We start from the raw sequence: 25,573 nt of genomic DNA on the forward strand, positions 1-25,573 counted from the left end.
ACTCCATACTTGAAATGTGCAATTCACTTGTATTTTTATTTTTATTTTTATTCCTATTTATTCTATTTATCCCCTTTGTATATTTTATCTATATATGTCTTTGTATTTATATATGTGTATATATATATATATATATATATATATATATATATATATATATATATATATATATATATAATATTCTGTAACTCTGTAACTTCTGTCGGTGCTGTGCTTTTTTGGAAACCAAATTTCACAGAGGAACCCACCCGAGGGATTAATAAAGTTTTATCTTATCTTATCTTTTTAGTCTTCTGAGAGCACTGAAGCTTCTTTTAGCCTCAGTACATGCGTTTTATCCTCAGATTACAAAACAGACATCTATAACGCAAGTTTTACGTGTTTCTGTTCTCACTCTAACTTCTAAACTTTATTCATTAACTTTGAGCTTAACCTGAAAGGACCCGTGCGCGCACCGCCTGGAGTAATTTATCTTACAGTTCAATAGAGTACCTGGAGATGATGACACCGCCTTCCCAGTGATCTACAAAGCACTGCCTGATAAACGCTTTAGCTTCATTTCAGTTTTGCTCCGACTGATAAAATGTCCGGGGATGCTCACTTGCTCGTGGCAGCAGACTATGTGGTGTTTGCTGTCGTTCTGCTCCTGTCTGCTGCTGTTGGTTTTTATTACGCCTGGAGAAGCAGGAGACAAGGAACCTCCAGGGACTTTTTAACTGGGGGCCGAAAACTCAATGCCCTGGCTGTCTCCATGTCCCTCACTGCCAGCTACATATCATCCATCACTGTGCTCTCCAACCCAGCCGAGGTAACGTGTCAGGACTGTCCTGGATCTGCACTCAGCTTCCTCAGCGCACAAACATTTATTCAGAGCTTAAATTAGAATTTTACAAAATGCGTAAAACTGTAATTTCTGTGCATTAGAAGACGGCTGGAGTCAGCTAACCGAGCATTACTTTGAGTACACCGCTTTCAATTTCAACCAAATCAAATAACGTATTTAAAGTTTTCGTGTTACTCACCAGAGTTCAGCACTGTTCATATGTTGCTCCAAAGCTCGTTCAGTATCAGCAGCATCAGCGTTTCAAATGATCTCCGGCAAAGGTTCACCAGCCTGACTCTGGCACCCGGTGAAGAAACACCGTCGCCTGTGTTGTTCTTTATATGATACTGTTTTGCTATTTTTTTGTTTCCATAAATCTTTTTCAACCTGTCCGTAGGTGTATCGCTACGGAGCCATATTTGGCTATTTAAGTATTTCCTATGTAATAGCAGTGGTGTACACATCCGAGATCTTTCTCCCAGTTTTCTACAGACTGGCCATCAACAGCACATATGAGGTAACTGTGGTTTTGTTTTCAACATTATTTTAGCTATATTTTAAACTGTTGGCTGCACTGTTAGACTTTTCATCGCCACTTTACGGTAACATACTGGCGTCACTGTTGCCAGCGTCATACCGTGACGCCGTGTTACAGTAGCTTACCGTTCTGCAGGATGATACCGTTTTTGCTGGTGTGGTATAATACTCTTGGACAAATTATGGTATGGCCTTTTTTACGGTATCTTACTGGGGACAGTGACCCCAGTGAGATACCGTTATGTCGTTATGTCGTAAATTACATCAACAAAGTAACATCACACTGTGATTAAGAAATTGGTATACTACCGTTCATTCACGGTAAGTCACTAAGCCCGCTGCAAGGTGATAAACTGCAATATATTAACCAGTAACTTAGCGTTATCACGCATCATCAGTACCAAAAATATTCATTTCTGCTAGAGCACATCGTGTCCCAACAGGCGGTCATTTACTGTTTAACAGGTCGTAATTGACCGTAATTTCAGTTAACAGTAACATACTGTAAGAGACTGGAGGGTTCCAAAAAAATTGGATGGATGGATGGATGGATAGATAGATAGATCGATCTATGGAAATAGATCAAGGAAATTACAGAAATTTGAGCTAACAAAACAGAGACTGGATACCTGTGTCCACGAAAAGCTCCTGTGCCAAAGAGAAATTGTAATAGGATCTAATCAGCTCTATTTCATAAATGACTTCTTACTAAGCATAATCAGCCTTGGGGTGCTTGGCAGGCTTTTAACATGCAAACTGAACAATATAAATTTGCGTGCACTGAAGCCACAAAATTTAGAAATACACATAGTTGCAAATAGTTCAGTGACCAATTACCTTTCCAAAATGACATATGCAATGCAAAAAAAATAAGAGTATTGTCAATAGGGACCAATTCCCAGTTTTTACATGATCAAAATGATTCACAAAAGGCTTCAATAAACAGAAAATGTGTGCCGACAAGAGAGCAGTGCACAAAAATGAAAAGATATTTGAGCTCGACGCTTTAATGGGTTTAACATGACTTAGTCAGCACTCCGCACCGTACAGGTAGTACAAGCACACCTGAAAACACTGACCAGCTAACAGCTTTAAGCATTTGGGCGCAACCTCGGTAGCTCACCGATTCACCTGTTGCAAACCTCCAAGTTTCTATCAAGTCTAATAAATCCATCGGCAACTATTACCTAACTAGTCGTTTGAGTCTCCACATTCATAGATATTGACATTTTGTCTTAGCATTTGAATGAAAATATCCTGGTAGGGTAGCTTAAAAGTCAAAACAAACAGTAATAAGAACGCATTTCGGACTTCTCTCGAATAGGTGAAAAAAACACTTACCTTCAGACTGATTAGCTGGTTCCGATCCAACTTTAATGTGTCCCATGTCAGTCCGTTTTAGGGAAAAAGTGTTAAGTGGTTTCATTTAATTTTGAGATACTCCCGCATGGATGAGCAATTTGGAGCCTAGCAGAGTTATCACGAATAGCATATGATCTTCAGATATAATCCAATCAACCTTGCATTTAACCCGATTGAACATCCAGTTACCTCTGACTACTTCTAAGTTGCACATGTTAACGGTCTCATCATCACTCTGTGCTGCAGCGAACTGGATCTGTGGCGCAGAATAGTTGATGGCCATGTTGTTCTCCTGCTTTGCAGCTTTGTTTGAGTCTGACTTGCGGCTTAAACGTGCAAAACTAAGAGAAGCAGATCAATATTTTCTTCTTGTTGTTATTTAATGGTGGTTGGCAACCAGCGAAAGGAGCATTAACAACCTCGAGCAATATTTTCTATCCCCATTGTTGTTTTGAAAGTGAATACCCGACGTGTGCGTCATACGTCACGTTGTACGTCAGGTGAAGGTGTGGTGTCGGCTATCGCACCTGTCGCATTAAAAAGCTTTAAAAACGTAACAATCGCTTTAAAAACACAACCCAACGCGCTAAACATGAACAAACATAAACACCCGTGTTACATTATCACGTATATCCAGGACATCTCTTCTGAACCAAGACGAAGTGGTGCTACAAAGGAATTATTTCTTTAGGAGAGTGCATTTAATAGCAGTCTGGCCTGCAACATAATGCACCGCTAAAAATACAGTTTCTGCTTGTCCCAGAATTTATTAATTTTGAGAGTGAAGTTGTAGGACTGATGCTGGTTAGTGGTGTAGGTTTCATGGATGTGACACCTTAACTTGTGTAAAATGACGACCAGAGCATATTATTAGGTTAGTTCACTGTAGTAAAAAGTGAACCTTATACAAAACAAATGAAGGTCCAGTATAAGAAAGAATAAGAGGAGAAAAAAGGAACACCCTGCTAAATGAAGTCATTTTTAAACATTACTCTAAATGTAGCCATTAGTTTTTGTTGCTGGTGTCGGATTATAATATTATTTTATGCCATGTTAGACCCCTAATTAAAGATTGTGAATTATTATGTAGTTTTAGTTTGCATTATTCTCCTGAATTAGAAGAAGGTGATAACTATTACATTTGGTAAACTGATTTGCATTACATTAGACTGTTGATTTATTGTGAATGAATGATATTGTTTTATGATGCATTATACTGTGAGTTATAAGAAAATACGGTTCACAGAAAGTCATCGTCTTATTTGTCTGATTAGAAGAGAACAGAGCATACTGCCCCATCTCAGCAGGAGCAGATAAACAGGGAGCCAAGGTCGTAGCTTAGGCGCTGTGTGAGAGAAAGAATGTGAATGTTTAGGCTTTTATGATTAGGTGGGGGCCACTAGAGGCTATAAGAGTTTGATCAAGGCTCCACCATATTGAGATCTGATGCTGTCTGCTGTATGGTGTCCATCTCCCACGCGTGTATTCATTAAATCATCGTTTGACTTGACCCGGCCGGACCAGTGTGGTTATTTTGGTTTTCCTCTTGTATCCATCCCCAATATTTGAATCCGTAACACTGGCCATTCAACAAATAAGTATACTTCAATTATATTTCCCAAGTATACCTTACCTAGTACGTGTACTAATAATGCTTCTTGGGACTATATTGGCCCCCGTTTTAGTACATAACGGTTTTCTTGAAATTAACTTTTAGATGTACTTTTTGTTCACCATAATTGTACTAGCATAATGTCATAATGTCTACAAGAGTATAATTAAAATATACTCGACTCTATCACAATACTAACCTTACAAGTATACTATTAATTAATAGTATTAATAATGTTTCACATTGTTTGAATAAACAAATACATTTATTAATATATGAGGTTCCATTCAGTTCAAGGAATTCAATTTTAGTGTGGCTGCAACTTACTCCTTAAGTTGAAAATTATGCTGTATATTGTAGTTGTTAAGAGATATATTCTAAAACACTTCTTCAGTAGAGAATCAGAGAGGAGAAACACACTGATTTTCTTGCTAGCAAGGGCAGCCTAGAGTGAGACTCAGAGACCCGCCCTGAGGACTTGCCCTGGTCCTTTATTTATACACTTCAGTGGGTGCTTGTGTGGTGTGTGTGTGTGTGTGTGTGTGTGTGTGTGTGTGTGTGTGTGTGTGTGAGGGGGGGTCAGAGTGTGACCCCATAAAGACTTTCCTAAAACTGCTGGTCTGGAAAGTCCAGCAGTTCACCTAAACAAAAAGCACTTAAACTATAACTACGTTAATCTTACCGTAAAACAATAAAACAAGGTACGAACTTTCCCATGCTCCTAGGATGTGGGGGTGAAAGCCAGAACACCCTGGAATGTTACAGACTTCCTAGGATGAGACATCCTTTCAATAAACACAAATGGTTACATGCAGTATTCTACCATATACAAACTTATATCATTAAAAGATTATACTGACTACTAAGTACAATTTTCCATTGACAGTAGTTTATATGTTATACTACTTTCACAGTGAATTGCATTTTATAGTAATACACTCTGAATGAGGATTTAAGTAATTACTCTTAGATCTACAGTAGAAAACAACAGAAATCCGGATGGTGTAATAGTATAATCTCAGTAACATCGCCAATTGTTACATTTGCTGTATTTTACAGCTGTTTCCATGAGTACGGTGAGTTACCGTAAAAATAATGTAATCTGATGGAATTTTCCCACAATTACATGCAAATTACAGTACTACACTGTTAACATCCTTTAGAGTTTTTTACTGTTGATTTTGCAGTACTAAGCTATGGAAATTACTGCAAAGGCTAACAGTGTGGGCTACACCTGTCAGTAAGTGTACAAAGTACTAGCTTTGAATTGGAGGGAGTGAGGGGAACGAGAAGTTTCATGTATCAGTATCAATATGCGTCTTTTCTCTGTCTGGTCTCTGCCAAGTATCTGGAGCTGCGTTTCAGCAGAGCCACTCGTCTCCTGGGAATGACGGTCTTCTTTTTTAACGCAGTAAGAAGCCAGTGGTTCAATCTTTGTTGTGCTTTGACTTCTGCACATAAAACTATGTTGGTATCAGCAGAGACATGTTGTTGTGACTTTCTAACTCTTTGCCACAGTTGCTCTACACTGGACTTGTAATTTATGCTCCAGCTCTGGCTTTGAACCAAGGTATGTCAGCTCCAGTTCACAGCAGTCAAGTTCATGAAGGGATCTTGAACAAGAGTGTTTTCCTGTTAATGAATTTCCCTTCTTTTTGCAGTGACTGGTATCAACCTGTGGGGTGGGATTATTTCGACAGCCACTGTTTGTACTTTGTATTGTGCACTGGTTAGTAAAACATTTATTACATACGACACACACACTGCAGTGCATCACATTGTCAGTCGAACCTCATCGAGCATCACTAAGCCAGGAACCTTAAGAGACCCCCACTTTCACATTCAGCAGAGATTAAATGAGAATTTTTACATTTTCCTAAAATTCATGAGGTCCCCTTCCCATTTACCCTTTAAAACAAAATATCTCTCATTTAACATCACCTCTGATTTCTTGACGTTTTCATTTGGATGATTTAATTCAAATCATTTGTTTTGTTTCATGAAAAATATGTGCCCATTTTTAAAATTTGATGTTTTCACCTGCAATCACTAAGGGTCAAAAGTTGAAACCGTGATTGCATAATGTGTTGCGTCACCTGTATGTTCTTTCTAAAAGTCTGCAAACATTTGAAAGCTTAGAAACCAGTTGCTGTAGTTTACAGAGCACAATGTTTTCTCATTCATGGGTAATCTAGGACTTCAGCTTTTCAACAGTCTTCACAAAAAATGTGACTCTTCAGACAGGACAAATTTTCACTTTGCTCCACTGCAGATTAAACAGAGGTATACAGCTGTCTGTGGATGCATTAGTTGTTATTAATCTCTGGCACTTTTCCATAGCTTGTCCTTTGTCCAGTCTCCCCCCCCTTATTAGTGTACTTGTTACTGAAAAAAGTAACGTTGTCAGTGACGCCGTTATTCCCATCACTTGTGCTTTCCGAAAATGTTCTACTACAGAATACGGTCACATATTTCCACGTTATGCATTCTGTTCATAAATACAGCTTCCTAACTTTTTTGACAGAGATTTTTCCTGTTTTGTGGCGTTTGTTACAGGGTGGCCTGAAAGCTGTGGTGTGGACAGATGTTGTTCAGGTAGGGTTCTGGATCAAATAAAATGAAAAAAATACACAAATGCCCTCCAAATAGTTGTGGTAGATGGCTGCCCCTCCCTGACGTTGACGTTTCTTCCTGTTAAAAGGGAGTTTTTTGGTTTACACTGCCATTTGATTGCTGGCGTTTTCTCTGGACTGTAGGGTCTTTATCTTACAGTATAATGTCCTTTTGTTATGATTTGGAACCATATAAATATATTCCATATGCTATGTAAGTAAAACTGAATTAAATTGCAATCAGGTTTCAGTCTAATTTTATCGACACCACAACCACATTTGAGTCATGTCTTGATTCTTCGCAGTATTCATGTAAATTAGCAAGAATTTGATAACTGGGACCAAAATCTGTCAACATAGTTACAGAATACAGATCTGCCAACCAAACAAATCTCTGATTTTTCTTCTAGATTGGAATAATGTTTGCAGGCTACATGTCTGTTATAATCAAATGTGTGATCTTAAAAGGAGGAATCTCCACTATCTTGTCAGATGCCCAAGAAGGAGGAAGAATTAACTTTGTGGAGTGAGTATGTGTGTGTGTGTGTGTGTGTGTGTGTGTGTGTGTGTGTGTGTGTGTGTGTGTGTGTGTGTGTGTGATACCTAAATCATCCTTTCATTGTGTAATCCCAGCTTTGACATAAACCCTCTGAGAAGACACACTTTTTGGACACTAGTCATCGGAGGGGCATTTGGTTGGAGTGCAGTTTATGGGACCTACCAACCTCAAGTTCAGAGATACAACTCCTGCAAGAGCATTAAACATGCCAGATTGTGAGTGATTCAAAGGAATGTATTCCTTCCTTCCTGTTTAGCTTGCAAAACACAAACTAATCAGGCAGGGCACAGATGACCAACAAGCTAAAACCAAGAATCTTGTTGCAGTGAGGCCACAGTGATAACCATTAAACTGTTTTAATAGAGAATTAATGCAAATACATTGTACAAGGTTCCTCATAGTAATAAATTAAGAAAACAATGATATATGACACGTCTATTTCCACATCTATGTAAATTCTGATTCAGCCAAAGGCACTACATTGGTGGGGTTTGCTGGCAAATGACACGTTCTTATCATAAACTCGGAAAAGATAGCTATGATAAATGATGACATCATCAGCATACAGTGATAGGAAATATAATCTCGTTTGCTATGCTGCACTGATTTTTGTATGCATACTTCACTTTTTCGTGTTGTGTTTTTTCAGAGCTCTGTTCATCAACCTGTTAGGCCTAGCTTGCACCCTGACATCGTCACTGATTTCAGGGCTGTGTCTTTATTCGTTCTATAAGAACTGTGACCCATGGAAAGCTGGACAAGTTTCATCACCTGATCAGGTACATACACATAAACAAAGAAAACAAAGGATGTACCAACAGTGCCACTGTTTTTATTCAAGTGTTTTTGTGATCTTTCAATAAAGTTTTTTTTCTTTACAGCTGTTGCCTTATTTGGTGATGGATATCTTGGCAGATCACCAAGGTCTTCCAGGACTATTTTTTGCTGCAGTATACAGTGCCTCTCTGAGGTTCATACAACATAATTTGTTATATTTTTATTCATGTTGCATGTAACATTTAAAGTTGTGCCACATTTAAAGTCTCAGTTATGTCCATTACTCCAGAGTAAACATGGTTCATTTCTTCATGTTCAGCACAGTTTCTACTTCAATCAACGCAATGGCTGCAGTGACCATGGAGGACCTGATCAAACCACGCATTGAACTGTCTGAGAAAAAGCTTCTCTTAATCTCCAAAGGGCTGAGTAAATAATAAGTTATCTGTTATTTGTTTATAATATACAGTGGGGCAAAAGAGTATTTAGTCAGCCACCAATTGTGCAAGAGAGGCCTGTAATTTTCATCATAGGTATATCTCAACTATGAGAGACAAAATGAGAAAACCTTGTGAAGATTTACAGAAAACGTTTGACCCCTGTCATTGCCAACAAAGGGTATATAACAAAGTATTGAGATGAACTTTTGTTGTTGACCAAATACTTATTTTCCACCATAATTTGCAAATAAATTCTTTAAAAATCTATGATGAAAATTACAGTCCTCTCATGTTTTTAAGTGGGAGAACTTGCAAAATTGGTGGCTGACTAAATGCTTTGTTTGCCCCAGTGTAAGCTGCATGTTATGTTAGATTAAACTAATCTCTGTTTTGTGGATGTGGCTGGTGTTTGATAAAAATGTCATTTTGTGATGTGATGTTTTTGCAGGTGTGTTTTTTGGAATTGTATGCGTTGCCATGGCTGGACTGGCATCACTCATGGGACATATGATGCAGGTAGAGGGATCTGTTAATGCAGAGCTGTCAATGTTTTCAGGCAAACAAATCCAGGAACGTTGTTGTTGTTTATTAGAAAGCATGTTAGTTACATAAATAAGTACATTTTTCACCTCAGTAAATACAACCATTTTCAAAGTGTTTTTTGAGCTGCAGGTCTCTTCAAACAGGCAGCGTCCATCATTGGTGGGGTCACTGGGGGTCCTTTACTCGGTCTGTTCAGTTTGGGTGTCCTCTGTCCATTTGTCAACTCCAAAGTAAGTCCATTCTCATTTTGGTATTTTCATTTGAAAATTTCTACCTCCAGGGATCTCAAAATCTGGCCAAAATCAGCCCTTGGTAGCATGAAAGAATCGACATTTGTATCATTGTTTCAACTGTATTGCATCAACCTGTCATCGTATAACATAGTGCAGGGAGCATTTTTTCTTATACGGTAATTGCAGCATAAAAAGTCACCCTTATTAATGGTCAATGTTTAAAAAATGTTAATGACATAAAAAAAAAATAACAATTACCAAATAACTTTAAAAACCAACTATAATCTTCATATGTTTTTTTATTTTTTTGTTTGTTTGTTTGTTTTTACTGCATAGCTGTAAAACCCCATCAACTGACCCTGTTAAGTGGAACCAACTCGCAGGATTTTATAATTTGTTGAGATTGAGTTTATTGAGCTTATTGTTAGGATTGGATCAGGTGCTGAGCCGTCTCTTGGTTGCTGAGTTGATGGGGGCTTGCTGGTTGAGCATTTCTTCTTCACTCACCTTTTTCCACTCTCTGTGGTTACACACCACTTTGTAACAAATCATTAGTTATTATTCATCATCTAGTTATAATCCATCTCTCTGGATTGTAGGGTCTTTACCTTACAATATAAAGTGCCTCCAACCAAGTTTTGTTGTGATTTGGAACTGTATAAATGAACTCAGAAATCATCCGTTTTCGCTTACATAGTTCTGCTGTCAAACTGAAAATAATATTGAAAAATGAGCCTGAGCGTTGAGTGGCACTCGACTCTGACAAACATTTTTGACTATTGGTCTATGTAATATATATTTCATGAAGCTCCTTATATTTGTCCACAGGGAGGCCTATGGGGCCTCGTGGCAGGTTTGGCTGCAGCTCTGTCTGTGACCATTGGAGCATTGATATCCCCTTCTCCTCCTGAGATGACCCGACCTCTCTCGCTGAGCACTGAGGGTTGTAACTTTACTTCTGGTGGCAGTCTCAACTGGACTACCCCACTGCCAACAGAACCAAGTCTTTTTACCACAACCCCAGGACAGAATACTGATGACATGTAAGTGTGGTTCAGTGTGTGTTAGATCAATTAATATAATATTGCCTGGTGAGATGGGATGACTGAGCTTTCCTATAATATAAATAAAGGGCATATGAGAAAAAACGAATTTCTCTCACCACCAGACATGCGGTTCAGTGGCACTCTCCATCCTACCGTTATTTCGTTGTCATTGGAGGTTTAACAGCTATTATTGTTGGAATAATCATCAGTCTCTTGACAGGTAAGAAAAAAAGAAAAGATTTTGCCATTGGAACTGTGATATCATTTTCTTATTGTTTCTTCCACTTATCATTTCAGGGGGATTGAGGGAGACGGTGGACCCGAGACTTATGCTAATGAAAGAAGACACTCTTTCTTATCACCTGTTCAAACGTGTCAAAGACGGGGTACGTGCTGAAGAGCAAAGGTATCAAAAGCAACAGACTGAAGACAGGTGCTCAATTCTGCCTTGTACTTTTCCTTCCTTAGGTCATGGGAGGAACAGACAATGTTCGTCAGCCAAACAAGGAGGATGGAAACAATAATCCTGCACATGAGGAAATTGACAACAATACCCGTGTCTCATCTTTTTAACAACCGATACAGCTGAAGAATTTCATGACAGAGCTGCTGCAAAGCTCAAATCCAGGATTATACTCATCTGACTTCATAAGAAATGACACCAAAGGAACTGAGTTGCTGGCGAGACAATGTTTTTATTTTTCCAGTGATTCCGTAAAAAGTTGCCCTCCTCTGACCAGGAGGGCAAAGCAGACTTTGCTCACTTCATGTACCAGCCAGAGATGCTGAAACATCCACAGGATACAATCCACACAAACAGTTTAGGTGATGAATACATGATGATGCTATTTATTACTGAGTCATAAAGCTTTTTTAGCTTTGGTTTATTAACCCAAATGCCAAGAAACTCTGAAAGCTACAGTAATGGTGAAAAGAAATGACACCCTCTTTAATGGTATGGTTTTACATATTAGAGCAGCAAAAAATAATCTAGTGCTTAATGTATCTTAAAATTAATAAAATGCAACATCAGATGAACGACATCTGACGCACATACTGCATCATTTTATATCATGCATCATTTTTTGCAGCAGCTCTACCTGTACTAGATGCACCTGCTCCTTGTCGTTTCTATCTCTGACTTTATGTCCTCTACAAGAGTTTCTGGGTTTTTTTGCTAGTTCTTCAAATGTTCAATAAAAACATGTATGCTAATTCATAACGAAGAAAGCTTTGTAATCAAGACTGTCATTTCCAAAACACTGCCCCCCCCCCCCCCCCCCCCCCCCCCCCGCAGCGCTGTTGGAAGGCTGTGGAAGTCCCTGTATTAAACACGTAGACCTGTGACACAAAAATCACCAAACTCGGACGACCACAGACTGTTTTCCTTCGTGGCGATGAAGGAAAACGCTGGGTTGGCATGTAAAAGGGCATTTATTCCCTTCAAAGACCTGCAGTTCAAATAAAAAGCGCCCCAAACCCAGCCAAACCCATCTGTTCTCTGATTGGATTATGACATTGACCAATCAGATGAAAGGAAGAAAAATAGTCCACACTAGTGATGGGATTTCCAGCTCTGTTTAGAGATCCGGCTCTTTTGGCTCGGCTCACTAAAAAGAGCTGGCTCTTTCGGCTCCGAACCGGCTCTTCAGGCTGTTTTGTTGCTTTAATTATTTAATCATTAACAATAATATAAAATTATGCAGAAAAGGAATTACTAATGTTAAAAAAAGTGGTTTGATTTATATATGTTTATATATGGCCCCTAGAGACAAAGCACATACAAACTCTAAAGCATATACAAACTCCAAAACACATTTCTAGCATTTACTGAACTTCCAAAACAGAGCTACCCAGATCACTTAAATTACACAATTGAAAGCATATGTGTATTGTTTGTGTATTTATAGACAAGCACTCATATTTATTCAAATAATTAAAAAAAAAAAAAAAGTTCATTTACCTGTTACTACCACACACCAAATCCGGTTGTTGATACTTGCTGGCTTGTGTAGCCACTAGGTAACAAAAGCTCAACACTGCGCCCAGCATCCTGGAGCACTTCTGTTGTCTTTTGTACGTGATTCTGAGTTTGTACGGGCTTCTGAGTTTTTACGTGTTTTGGAGTTTGTACGTGTTTTGGAGTTGTACGTACTTTGTCTTTAAGGGCCACCATAAATATACTTTATTTATTCACTCCACATAAAATGTAATAAATAAATCATATAATACAAAAAACTATTTACATTTTAAATTTTTAACTATTTAAATTTTCAGCTTTTTCCTTTTAAACAAATTTAACTTGAAACAACTCAAAACACTGCAAACCACAACACAATTAAATATAAATTAAAATATTAAAACAAAATAAGATGCACATTCTCTGTCATATGGGCCTGCATGATTTCTGAATCCTTTATCATCTGCAACTGAAAATAGTGGATGATTACTATACCTTTCTAATGTGACGTTGTTGTCCCTCGCTCTCTTTCTCTCTGGCTCTGTTCCTGTGCTACTGCTAGTGTAACTAACGCCCCTCCCCCCTCTGCCTAGCGCAAAGTGCGGAGTTTAGCGGAAAAAAGGGCGAGAGAGAGGGTGAGAGAAAGAAAAAAAACCCTCGCATCGTTCACTTCAAAGAGTCGGCTCTAAGAGCCATTTCGTTCGCGAACGACCCATCACTAGTCCACACACAAATCTTTTTTACACATACAAATCCTGATTTACAAGTACAAAATATTTATGACTACATTTTGAGCCCATATCTCTCCCCCTGTGCTGTGTTTCGCCGTCCAGCGACGTCCTCATGGCCACCTGCCGCTCCGCTGATGTCCCTTGAGCCGCCTGATGCTCCAGCGATGTCATTGGCCCTGTCCGCCGCTCCGGAGGTGCCCGCGCGGCTGCGAGTTGCCCCTCGTGCACAGCCTCCGCCGTCATCCCCGCTCTGTCTGAAGATGAAGACCGGGCCGCCGCCCCCGCGCCGACAGCCGATGGCCGCGCCTCCACCAGCAAAACCAGCGCATCATTTAGCTCCAGAAGCACCGACATGCCTTCATCCTCTCGTTGCAAAAATTCTTCTCGTTCACAGAACTGGCTAATAAGCTTAACGAGAGCTCTGCGAGATTTGCTTTGCATTTCTTCGTTGTCCTTTTCTGTAATATTACATTGTTCACATACTCTGAGCAGTTCTTCCACAGAAAGTGCACATAACTTCTGCTCCAACTCCAACAAAAAATCTTCACGGTCCTCAGACATGCTTGAGAGATGACTAGGACGAGGGAAGCTCTCTCAGTGTATCCGACCGGAGAAAACTCGCGTCGCATTAGCTAGACTGTTGCAATCCGTTAGTATTAGCCCCTTTGCTCTGTCACGCTCCTTAGCTCCCTGCCGTCTTCCTCTGTGTGCGGTAGTCCCAAAAACGGTCTCAGTGGAACCTCCAAAATGTTACACCACTCCAGGACAACTTGGTGTAAACAGCAAACCGAGTTTATTTGGGTACTCCGGAACCGTGGCTTTCACATACAGAACCCAAGAATACTCTCTTCTTTTTTCTTTTTTTTACAGAACATTTTTTTTCCTTTTCTTTTTGCCGTGACTGCCCTCTACTGGTGGAAAACATGTAGCAGCCAAAAACCCAAACATATAGCTGAATAGCCCAAATACCAACAGATTTAGCAATGTTTTAGACATCTTTTAGCTTTACACTTTACCAAGTGCTACACATGCACATTGGACATGGGGCCACGTGGCCCATAAGGCAGAGCCTGCAAGATTTGCAGGGTCTTTGTCAAACCCATCAGCTTTCATCAGGTTGGAATATGGCATTTTGCAGTTACTTTGATGAATTTTCACTGGGCTCTGCTGTAGCCCAGGAAGACAGAGCTTGAAACATATCAGCGCCCATCAGTCTCGTAATCAGCATGGCATATTGGCACAATAGTAGCATTTTCCACCAAGATTATGAAGATAGTTATTTTGCTCCCATGGCACACAAGGGATCACACTGGAGAGAACCAGGCTGAGAACCTAGCTGTCTTTTCATGCCTCAGGAGCAATTAAAAAATGCAGACTCTAATCAATTTAATTACATGTAATTTTATTACATAACAACATGTTAACTTTAATGGAATCTGATTACATGAAAAATGATTAAAAAACTTAATTACTTAAATAAATAAACCTTTGATTTTTCTATATTTCTGTGGCATCATTTAAAATTATTGCTTCATATTTATTGCTGATTGATCAGTACATAATAACTATTGCACTATTTAAATTCAAACAAGTGCTAGTCTGCATTTGCAAAAAGTCCCACCAAGATTCCTCTTCTACATTGCATTTCCTGTATAAGATCATAGAGAAACAAAGAAGCTTATACTTTTAAAAAAACAGCTACATTCTTAGGTGGAAATGCTGCTTTGTGGCAAATCCAGCTCAACATCACAGAAAGCAGGATTAGGATTGCCAAATGTCTTCTTCCTGTCCTTTTTCAGATCAAGCTTTCTTTTTCGTCTCATGGCCTAAAAAATGGGAAAACAGGGCAGAAACTCAGTAAGTTGATCTGTCATATATGACATTCGCTTACTGAAGCAGTACTTACTCTGTCTTTGATCAATTTAAACAAGTAGTAAAGACTTGTGTCTTCTTTTGTCAGCCTGAGCCTGGATTCTACATTCAGTTTCCGACCTCCTGAAATGTTCAATAACAACACACAAAAAGCATCAATAACCTCCTAAGAGGACAGCGTTAACCATAGTGAGCTGAATAAAAATGTTATTTACCTGTCAACACGCTGACTATCAGACCCACACTTATAGTTATTATAGTTCCAATTGGACTGAAGTAAAGGTAGGAGACTGAGTACCAGTCTGCCAGTGCAGGCCTGCTGATGGGAGTCGTGAAACCAGAAGTGAAATCTTGCTCATACCATCAAAAGAACAATTGTCATCAAGATTTCTAATGTCTACTCATCAGTGTGCTAAAAAAATTTATAAATGTTCATCCAGGGCATTAAAAAAAAGTTACTTTATGGATCTTTTCTATTAGCTACACTTACTTGCTATTGATAAGTACTGGGGCTGTTGTTGTGGAGCTCTGCAATGTTAGGACATGAGTGGAGGTCCAGCTGAAGCTGTCTGTCATTGTAAAGTTACAGCCTTCAGTGGTCAGTGACAGAGGCCGACTCATTTCAGGGGGAGGAGGGTATATCTGAGCTCCGATGGCCACCCAGAGAGACACAGCCAGCCCCAACACAACACCTGACAAAGCTCCCTGAAAAACATTTTAATGAGTGCAACATGAAAAAGTGTACAGTTCCATAGAAAAAGATACAAAGGATATGCAAAAGTTTTAAAGGGACGATTAAAGATGAAGCCTTATTAAATAACAGGGATATACGTAGTATGAAGGTAGATAAAGTACTGTGGGGGTTTTAGCCTCTGTTGCTCTCAATTCAACTTTTTTGAGACGTGTTGTTGTCAAGTTCAAAATGAGCTGTTATTTTTTAAGAAATGGCAAATTTTCTGGGTCTCGATGGTCTAATGTGACTAAAATATTGACTAAGGAGCTTTGCAAATCCTATTTCCTGAATCATTTTTTTTTTTTATCTGAATGTTTATTGACAGCCTTTTTTGGAATTAGGTGTAACAGGGATATACTTACTTTTGACGTGGCAAATGGACAGAGAATCCCCAAAGTGAACAGTCCAAGTAAAGGACCTCCAATGACCCCGAATATACTGATGACTGCCTATTTAGAGGAAAGCGCATACCAGCTAAGCTGCAGACGGCATATTCTATCATTAACAAATGCATAGATCCTGTAATAGTTTTCCTTTCTATATTAAATAAACCGTGGAGTTTACACACGGACAGATTTGTACCTGGAAGATCGGTCCTAGAAGTGAGGCCAACCCAGCCATCCCAATGCATAAAACTCCATACAGGAGGCCTGCAAACAATAATGGTAAAATATTGGGCGTTCATTTGTTAATCAGTTTTTATAATTGCTTTTTAGCAATGCCAGTCTTAAACTGAACACAATGATTATCTACTTACTCGTTCCTTTTGAGATCCAGGCCAGTTGTCTCTCTGTCATGCTGGCATATGGTTTGATTAGGTCTTCCACTGTCACTGCAGCCAGTGCATTGATGCTAGAAGAGACTGTGCTATGGGTTGAAATAGTAGGAAACCCAAGAACAGTCGAGTCAAAAACGAGCATTGATACAACTAACCTGCCTTTTAGATAGCAATCACAGCATTATACTGCAAGCTGCTACAGTAAACACACTAAATTCTCATTGTGTACTTAATCTGTTGAAAGTATTATCTTAAATATTCAATAACCTTAAAGATCCACTAAATGCTGCTGCCACAAACAGACCAGGAAGGCCAGGATAGTCTCCCAAGACGTCCATCACCAAATAAGGCATCATCTACAGAGGAACAGTGAGACTGGGTTAATGGATCAAGAGGGCCAGAGAGTAATACTTTATACAAACTACTGATAATAATGATATTAAACTGTCAGTTCAATAGTATTCACACAGTTAAGTAATTAAGTAGCTACTATTTACTATTGATTAGTAATATTCAAATTTTTGTTACTTTGTAACTTTTCTTACTTTTGTAGCCCGTTCTCACTCCCGAGGCGTAACATGGCGACGTTTTGTCACGTCCCGCGGCGTTCCTGAGGAACGCGAAAGGAGACCATCGGCGTTCTTATGGTACGCGGCGGGTTATGGCTGAAATCCAGTGCAATGACGCTCCCGCGGTAATAGACGTTCCAGCCCTGTATTCCAGCCCTAAACCTAACCTTATCAATAGCCCTAACCATAACCTTTTTCCTGACCTTAACCAAGACTTTAATTATGTTAAATAGCGTGTTTCTAAGCGATTTGAAGAAAAAGAGCGAACATGTGTAGATTGAGTCTATAGGGTTCTCATATTTCCTCATTTTTCCGAGGTCGTCATTCAGGAACGTGGTGGGTAGCCAAAAACGTAATATGTTGACGATTTGTCACCTAGCGTAAAATGTTATGCTTTAGGAGTGAGAACGTGTTGATTTCAAGTACTGTTTATTCAAAGATGATAGTGTCTCAAAGATTAACACAGGGTGTACTTTGGCACTGGTGCCATTACACATTTTTCATAACAATAGTGAGTCTAACTATCAAATGTTGATATAAGGGCCTTGGTTAGGACATTTTCATATTACAGTTTAATGAAGTGAATTCTCAGTCTTGAGACACTCCTCGTTTCTTTAAATGCAGCTGGGAAAAATGGGAAATGGGTGCAAATTCTAATGAATAAAAGTCAATATTTAATATGACCAAATTTATTCTTCAACTGCCTGAACTCTCCCATACAGCTTTCTTGCTTGTTTTTTTTTTTAAGTAGTCTTCAGGAGTACTTCTCCTGGCTTCTTCAGAAACATTCAAAGCACTTCTGTGGATCCGTGCTCCCCTTTGTTGATCCCACACTGCTTCAATAATGCTGAGGTCAATCCATGATATCCATGACTAACAGTGTTCCATTGTGGCTTTTCTATGCAGGTATGCTCTTATTCAATTGTCGTGCTGAAAAATGAAGCTATTTCTAATCCATTCTAAATTTTGCACTACTGGCTAAACCGCAGCCATAAACCATGACTGTAGTTTTCTGTAGTTTCTTGGGCCTGCCACTTTTTATCATCTATTTGTCCAGTTTCCCAGTTTCCACCCAAAAGAGGAATCTGCACACCACGCTGAGATGAAGTTTCTGACTAGTAGCTCTTTGGAAATCACCTTGTTGGTTGAAAAATACTATTTTTTGCCTGAGAAACTGTGTTAGTTTTGGGATTAAGCTAAAGAAACTAGGAAAATTATGTGTTTTTGGCACAAGTTTCTGGTAATAGAGTGCCTAAAGATATCGTTTAAAATGGGTTCTTACTGGTTTATTTCTCAAATTATGTGCCTTGATGCTTGTTGGGGCAGTTATATAAGAACTATAAGAAGTAATATGAGGTAAACATCCTATCATGCATGAGTGTAATTTGTTACAGTATAACTCTCAGCTATGTCATACCTGATCAAGTGCAGAAAGCAGTCCAGATGTCCAGGGGTCGCAGCTTTTATAGACTGAGTAAAGACACATTCCCGCGAACACTGCACACAACAGTATCAACCACAGACCTAACAGGTTGATGAACAAAGAACTAAAGAAGAAAACAGAAAATAAATGTACTTGCATCCATTTATTTATATATATATAAAAAAATATTTATTATATATATATATATACATTATATATGTATTATATATGTATGTATGTATATTTACATATATATATATATACACATATATATATATTTACATATATATATACATACATACATATATGTATATATATATATACATACATACATATACACATATATATATATATATATACACATATATACATATATGTATATATGTATATATATATATATATATATATATACATATATATATATACATATATACATATATATATATATATATATGTATATACATATATATATATGTATGTATATATATATATGTATGTATATATATATATATATGTATGTATATATATATATGTATGTATATATGTATATATATATATATATGTATATATGTATATATATATGTATATATGTATATATATATATATGTATATATGTATATATATATATATGTATATATATATATATATATATATATATGTATGTATAATTACAACAACAGGTGCCTCAAAACACTTTATACTGTAAATACAATATACAATATACAACATACAGAGAAAAACCCAACAATCATATGACCCCTTATGAGCAAGCGCTTTGGCAACAGTGGGAAGGAAAAACTCCCTTTTAACAGGAAGAAACCTCCAGCAAAACCAGGCTCAGGGAGGGGCAGGGCCATCTGCTGCGACCAGTTGGGGTGAGAGAAGGAAGACAGGATGAAAGACATGCTGTGGAGGAGAGCCAGATTAATAATAACTAATAATTAAAGGCAGACAGGTATATGAACATAAAGTGACTACAAAAGGTGACTGAAGAAGAAACACTAGACCTACTGCAGCATAGGAAGGAAGGATTCGGGGTTACCTGATTCAGCCCTGACTGTGTTTTATGAAGAAGGAAAGCTTTAAGCCTAATCTTAAAAGTACAGAGGATGCCTGTCTCCTGAATCCACACTGGAAGCTGGTTGCACAGAAGAGGGGCCTGAAAACTGAAAGCTCTGCCTCCCCGTCTTTTAAATATGGATGAATTTCTATATTAGTCTCTGCAGTGTAACATTCTAAGTATGACTGACTGCTAACTGGCATTTTTAAAGGCAAGCTTTTTGTTCAGAAGCCCCCACCACCACCACCACCACCACCACCATACATACGTCGTACAGTAAAACAAGACTCACAGTCTAGCATGAGCAATGCTCTTGCAGGAGATGTATCTCTGAACCTGCGACTGGTTGATCCCATATATACTGGTCCAAAGAAAAGTCCCTCCAATGGCAACAGTCCAAAAAGTGTGTCTTCTCAGAGGGTTTGTATCAAAGCTGATGAGACATAAAAAGGGAGAAATTTGAGTTTATTGATTGCTTCTGAATTCAAGAGGCTGGTTAGCTAATCTCCAATGTGCACCATTCACAAAAATGTGCTTTAAAGGAGTTTACAACAAGTGAAATCACTGGCAGTACACTAGGAATGCTCCACAGTATGAGACATTAAATTTCCACACAACTGCTACGGTGCTTAGCCGCATTTGTGGAAAGAATTGTTCTTATTGCCGTGTATGTAAATTGTTGTTGATTTAGTGATAATATACTGAGTCAACCCATAGCATGAAAACTGTCACTGTAAATTATTGTTGCTGTTCCTCTTCTGCCGACAGTTGACTCTTTTCCTGCTGCTAAATTAAACGTTCATTTTAATGTTTTGGTGAATACTCACTCCCAGAAGTTGATTCTCCCTCCGTGTTGTGAATCTGAAAAGATGTTGATGACTCCACCTTGTAGGATCACAGATGCGATGATGACAGACAGGAAACCTGCGATCATTACACCGAGCTGGAGGGAAAAAATACCACTTTTAGTTTGCTTATTGAATGTTGATGGAAACGGTGATAAAAAAACTAGTGTTTGACTTGTAAACAAGAGCAGAAAATGTTGGTGTTTTGAATGAAGCAAAACACCAGCATGCTGATGTGGTGTGCGGTTACTATTTATGAAACACCAGTGTACATTGTTGTCTCTCCAACCACAAGCAGCATGAGGCATATTTGGTGAGCTCTGATTTAGTCAGTACCACACCAACCACCTGGTGTGTTATTATTTCCCCGAGCAGCCTACCTGAAACACGTCTGTCCACACCACTGCCTTCAGACCACCCTGTAACAATGCAGACCAAAGTCAGATTTCACAAAGGGCTGCTGCATATTTCCATTTGGTGGTATGACTCTTTTCTTAGACCTTCAAGAACCAAATAGGCACCAATAACTGCAGATATGATACTGATTACAATTATTTAATCAGACATTGCATTAAAAGGTAGAAGGTTGAAAAACTTCCACATGTGCATGAGTCTAGGGAAGCTTAAGTAGTGCAAACTTTCTGAGGTTATTTAGGTGTGTATAAGTGTATCATCATGATGACACTGAGATCCTCTGATCGATGGTGATCGAGGCTGAGCTTGACTTTGTGGCCTGCCTGAATGCACCAATTTTCTCATTATTTAATCATTCTTGTCAAAATGCATTAAAAAATTGGGGACCGCAGAATTCATTCAAGCAAATTTTGTTACATACCAGTGTGCAGTAAAATGTACAGACCACTCCCGTGGAAATGACCGCACCCCACAGATTTATCCCGGTCACTGAGGAATGAACCACTGGTCAGTCAACTGGATAAAACCGAGTACCCGTAAGTGCCCTCGTGCAGGAATGTTTTATGAATGTGACCACTGTGTTGGACAAGCAAACATACCTTGGTTTAAAGCAAGAGCTGGAACATAAATGACAATTCCACTGTAGAGGATCTGTCACAGAAAAAAAAAAGTTCCCCGAGTGACTGATACGTGGTTTTACCTACACAGCTCAAAACCCTGTAATTATGTGTCGACAGGCCTCTTACTCACTGTTTGGACAATGAACAGCAGTGTGCCCAGCAGACGGGTTGCTCTGTTAAAACGCAGCTCCAGATACTTCATAGCGACAGAAGTAGAGAGACAAGATAAAAGTACGAGTAAGGTGATGCATTTCTATCAAGTCATAAAAGGTTTTCGTCTCATGTTTACAAATTAACCAGCGCCTTAAAGTCGAACCCAATCACTCCCTTTACTCCTCTTTGGTTTGAATCTATAGATAATCTGTTTTTCATCTCCATGCACCATAGTTCATGACATAAAGTGAGACAAAAGCAACATCTGAAACTTGAAAACCACACACCATAATGTTTAGTAGCCGGGGCTCTCTTCATAAACCACTTTAGACTTTCTTTGACTTTTACCAAGTTACTTGGCCATATTGTATTTTATCTATCTCAGTCCACAAAAACAACGTGCTCTTTATTATTTCAGTGTGATTCTTGTTTTGTTTTTTTACCAAGCCTAACACAGGCCTTTTATTTGCACAGTAGTGCAACGGTGATCAAATGTCTCTGTCCCTTTCTCGATAACAGTTCAAAATTATCTTTCACATGTAGACATTTCATTGTGTGTAAACAGAGTCTGGTGGAATTGCAAAACAGAAATCAGACGATCCACACAGCACAGCGCTGAAAAAAGGGGAAGAAAAAGCACTCTTACCTCAAAAGTGCTGGTGATTTCCAGCTTGTAGAAGATGGGGAGGAAGACCTCAGATGTGATCAGCATCGCCATTAAATAGGAGAGACTGTAAAATCCGATATTGGCTCCGTATCGGTAAACCTACAGAGGGATTGTATGAATTATTGTAGCTATTAAAAAAAAGAAAGTTCAGCCTTGCTTCCATTCAATAACCGTCACATTTTGGATTTGTCTCTTGTGAATCTGCGTTTTACCTTACCTCAGCTGGAAAGGACAGCACTGTGATGGCTGACATGAAGCTGGCGGTCAGGGACAGGGAGACGGGCAGAGCTGTCAGCTTGCGGCCTCCAGTTAAAAAGTTCCCGGGGTTTCTCCGGCTCCTGTCCACCCAGGCGTAGTAGATCCCCACAGCAGCGGACACCACCAGCATGAAAGCGAACACCACATAGTCCGCCAATGCGAAGGAGGTAACTGCCATTTTAGTCAAAGTTGGAAACAAAGCTTTGAGATTTATTCCGAAAGTTATTCAAACCTCGCCCATGTGTAGAAGTCCTGGCACATCACCTTCTCACTGAACACTGAGCTGAGAGCAAAATCACACCGCTGCCCTGTGGGTGTGTGTGAGGGAGGCAGGGAGGGAGAGTTAGTTCCAGGGAAGTACCTGCAATATTTGAAAATCCACAGGCCAGCAAATATTTGTGAGATCAAGTCGTCGTGACCCATGCTTGTGTTTCAAGAGGCTTTTTGGAGAAAACTGTGTTTTTGACAATGTTTTTGCCTTTTTATACTTCAATTTGCAGAAATACACACTTAAAAAAATGATCATGCCACTAACACAAGAAAATTATTTTTTAATTAAAAATCTATTGCAGTGGGTCATAGAGACAAACATTTATTATGTTTATCTTGCTCCTCATTGTTGCTGTTTCAGTATAAGAAAAAAGCCCCTCTTCAAATCATACTAAAAACACTACTGTCCACCCATGTAACAATAACCGGAGCTAGCAGAGCGTAACTTTTTGAGCGTGACTGAAGAGTGTGTGGTAGTTTTTGATAAGGGATACACGCCTCAGAATTCAGCAAAGCAGATAAAAAGAGGGAAGGGACTTGAGAAGTTGTGTAAAGTGTGATTTTACTGGCAGTTTTGGGAATGGGGAGTAGATTTTGAAAGCTATGGGACTGGATTTTTCTGGATTTGAATCCTTGTTGTTGCTGCAGCAGGGGTCAGCTGGGCTACAGTTTATCAGACTTTATCTTTATCAAACCTTTTGTAGGATTCATTAATCATTTCAAAAATAGGTATATAGCAATATTAATTTTTCTAGAGTAGACTATGATATAAATGACAATAATATCTTATGTTATTGTCTATAAATATATGCTATAGTAATGAAATGTCTGCACAGACTGTAAACACCTGGAGAATCAGAATCTTTATTTCAGACCTATATGTAAGAAATGTTAATAAAGATAAATAAATGAATATGAAATAAAAAAGAAAGATATATTCAAATGATGAGAAATATTGATCATTCCCTGTTTGAAATGTAGGAGGTAGCACATGCTTATTAAGTCCAACCCCTATTTAGCTGATTGTATATATCTGTTTTGATTATACAGTCTAATATATACATAGACATTATCCATAAATACATTTACTTTTTTTTTTTCATGTGTGACCTTAAAAATAATACGTGTTTGCGCTACGAACCTTGTTAACTATACTTAAGCACCCTTATTTCTATTTTGCATGACATGGTATACTTTTGTAAATGGTAACCCAAATCTCCACATAGTAACTCAAGTATGATTAAAAACCAATGAACTACATCTGTCATGTGACGGCTGTGTGAGAGGCAGGAGTTGGACCCAAAATGCAGGCACTCAGGCATGAGGTTTAAACACAAAAACTCAGCTTTATTTGCTGGCAGGGGAAAGTCATAAAAAAAGGCAAACTAAACTGGAAACTAATAAACAAAACTCACAGTGATACTCAGGGCGATCCACACAGCATGAGGGACAACGCGACACTGACTCAGAGAAACACAGGGTTTAAATACACTGGGAAGTAACGAGGTGAATGAGACACAGAAGGAGAGCACAGCTGGGGGAAATCAGAACTGACGAGACAAGGAAGCGTAAACTGAACACACTGAGATAAGACAGAGACCTTCAAAGTAAAACAGGAAACATAACACAGACTGAACAAAAGACACAGACTCACATGCAGGCACTACAACAGAGGGAACAGAGACGTGGGACCAGGGCAGACACAGACACCGACTGGACACGGGGATATAGCGGACAGGGGAGACAGCAACTAAGGATTACACAGAGACAAACCATAAGACATAACTCTAACAAAGAAACCAAAGACTAGAATTATAAATAATATAATAAACTCAAAAACCCTGGGTCAACGACCCAGGCATCCTAACAACATCAGGTATGCAATGATCTCTGGGGAGTATATAAATGATTATATACATGTTATACTTTATATAAATTCACTCCCAACATAGTCCTCACAAAGGGGAAAATATGTGTTTTTGTATGAGGCTGTAAATAAGTTAATTTATGACTGAAGGTGAACATTTTAAAATTGGGGACTAACTTTTAAAGCCATCTTCAAATAGCCACTCAAGAAACTAAACTCTTTCCAAAAAAAGCGCCACAACCATGAAAAAATAATATAACTCTAACAATTTATACATTAATAATAAACCATAAAGTATGTTTTTTTTCTGTTTACAGCAAGCCTCTCACTTTTGGTGAAGACTCAGATGTTATTATGATCCTTCTCACAGTGTTGCCTGAGTTGCACGTTTACCAGTCTGGTCGCGTCTTATTTGGATGGATGGGCAGATATGATGATGTCCTTTTAGGAAATAAAAATGTTGCATCCACCATAAATATTTTTCTGCAGTCAATTAAACCTTTAAATGAAACATAACCCATAACACTTACAATAATGTAAACGTTTAGTGGACACCAAACTGTGGCTGTATTCAGGGTCTGCAGCCTTAAGGCCGCATTTTAAGGCCGATTACGTCACAGCGACGCGACGAAGGCTGTCCCAATTCAAAGGCTGCTCGAAATGCGGCCCTCAAATGCGTCCTGTCACTACCCGATCCGTACCGGAAACCCGATCGGTACCCCGCATGCGCGAAAGGTGTCTACTTCCGGTCGTAGCGTTTTACGATAGTTATGGGTCAGAGTATCTGTTAAAATGTTAAGAATAATAAG

At 38.8% G+C, this 25,573-nt stretch overlaps 2 protein-coding genes across 7 annotated transcripts; one reads left to right on the top strand and one right to left on the bottom strand.

The window, feature by feature from the left end:
* The first annotated feature begins 233 nt into the window (after positions 1 to 233).
* On the top strand, positions 234 to 11,587 carry LOC146499778 (sodium-coupled monocarboxylate transporter 1-like). Its single transcript, XM_085136851.1, has 17 exons — positions 234 to 808; positions 1,221 to 1,340; positions 5,680 to 5,745; positions 5,853 to 5,904; positions 5,996 to 6,063; positions 6,891 to 6,929; positions 7,357 to 7,472; positions 7,580 to 7,720; positions 8,155 to 8,284; positions 8,387 to 8,475; positions 8,602 to 8,711; positions 9,171 to 9,238; positions 9,409 to 9,495; positions 10,327 to 10,541; positions 10,667 to 10,764; positions 10,842 to 10,930; positions 11,013 to 11,587. The coding sequence occupies exons 1-17, from the start codon at positions 584 to 586 to the stop codon at positions 11,115 to 11,117; spliced, it is 1,818 nt and encodes a 605-aa protein (XP_084992977.1). The 5' UTR covers positions 234 to 583; the 3' UTR covers positions 11,118 to 11,587.
* Positions 11,588 to 13,229: 1,642 nt separating this feature from the next.
* LOC146499779 (sodium-coupled monocarboxylate transporter 1-like) lies at positions 13,230 to 24,778 on the bottom strand. Of its 6 annotated transcripts, XM_085136843.1 has the most exons (19): positions 24,313 to 24,778; positions 22,860 to 22,935; positions 22,587 to 22,707; positions 22,349 to 22,468; positions 21,680 to 21,745; positions 21,529 to 21,580; positions 21,351 to 21,418; positions 20,896 to 20,934; positions 20,498 to 20,613; positions 19,963 to 20,103; positions 18,605 to 18,734; positions 16,886 to 16,974; positions 16,598 to 16,707; positions 16,423 to 16,490; positions 16,203 to 16,289; positions 15,598 to 15,812; positions 15,323 to 15,426; positions 15,142 to 15,230; positions 13,230 to 15,061 (listed from the first exon to the last, which is right to left on the bottom strand). In XM_085136843.1, the coding sequence occupies exons 2-19, from the start codon at positions 22,886 to 22,888 to the stop codon at positions 14,942 to 14,944; spliced, it is 1,764 nt and encodes a 587-aa protein (XP_084992969.1). In that variant the 5' UTR covers positions 22,889 to 22,935; positions 24,313 to 24,778; the 3' UTR covers positions 13,230 to 14,941. The 6 variants fall into 6 exon arrangements, with proteins under 6 accessions (XP_084992969.1, XP_084992964.1, XP_084992966.1 ...); XM_085136838.1 differs by having other exon boundaries at positions 22,587 to 22,935; XM_085136840.1 differs by lacking the exon at positions 24,313 to 24,778 and having other exon boundaries at positions 22,587 to 22,798; positions 22,892 to 23,041.
* Between the last annotated feature and the right edge of the window lie 795 nt (positions 24,779 to 25,573).

Source organism: Neolamprologus multifasciatus, chromosome 17 (genome assembly GCF_963576455.1).
Source record: "Neolamprologus multifasciatus chromosome 17, fNeoMul1.2, whole genome shotgun sequence".
Classification (NCBI taxonomy): Eukaryota; Metazoa; Chordata; class Actinopteri; order Cichliformes; family Cichlidae; genus Neolamprologus; species Neolamprologus multifasciatus.

Excerpts from the sequence above, each read along its gene's own strand:
- LOC146499778 (XM_085136851.1), top strand. The coding sequence starts at position 584 with ATGTCCGGGGATGCTCACTTGCTCGTGGCAGCAGACTATGTGGTGTTT. Across the intron at positions 809-1,220 it reads TGCTCTCCAACCCAGCCGAG|GTGTATCGCTACGGAGCCAT; the intron begins GTAACGTGTCAG and ends ACCTGTCCGTAG. Across the intron at positions 6,064-6,890 it reads GTACTTTGTATTGTGCACTG|GGTGGCCTGAAAGCTGTGGT; the intron begins GTTAGTAAAACA and ends CGTTTGTTACAG.
- LOC146499779 (XM_085136838.1), bottom strand. The coding sequence starts at position 22,805 with ATGGCAGTTACCTCCTTCGCATTGGCGGACTATGTGGTGTTCGCTTTC. Across the intron at positions 20,104-20,497 it reads GGGAGAATCAACTTCTGGGA|CTTTGATACAAACCCTCTGA; the intron begins GTGAGTATTCAC and ends ATGTCTCATCAG. Across the intron at positions 15,427-15,597 it reads CCAGTACTTATCAATAGCAA|CAGGCCTGCACTGGCAGACT; the intron begins GTAAGTGTAGCT and ends GACTCCCATCAG.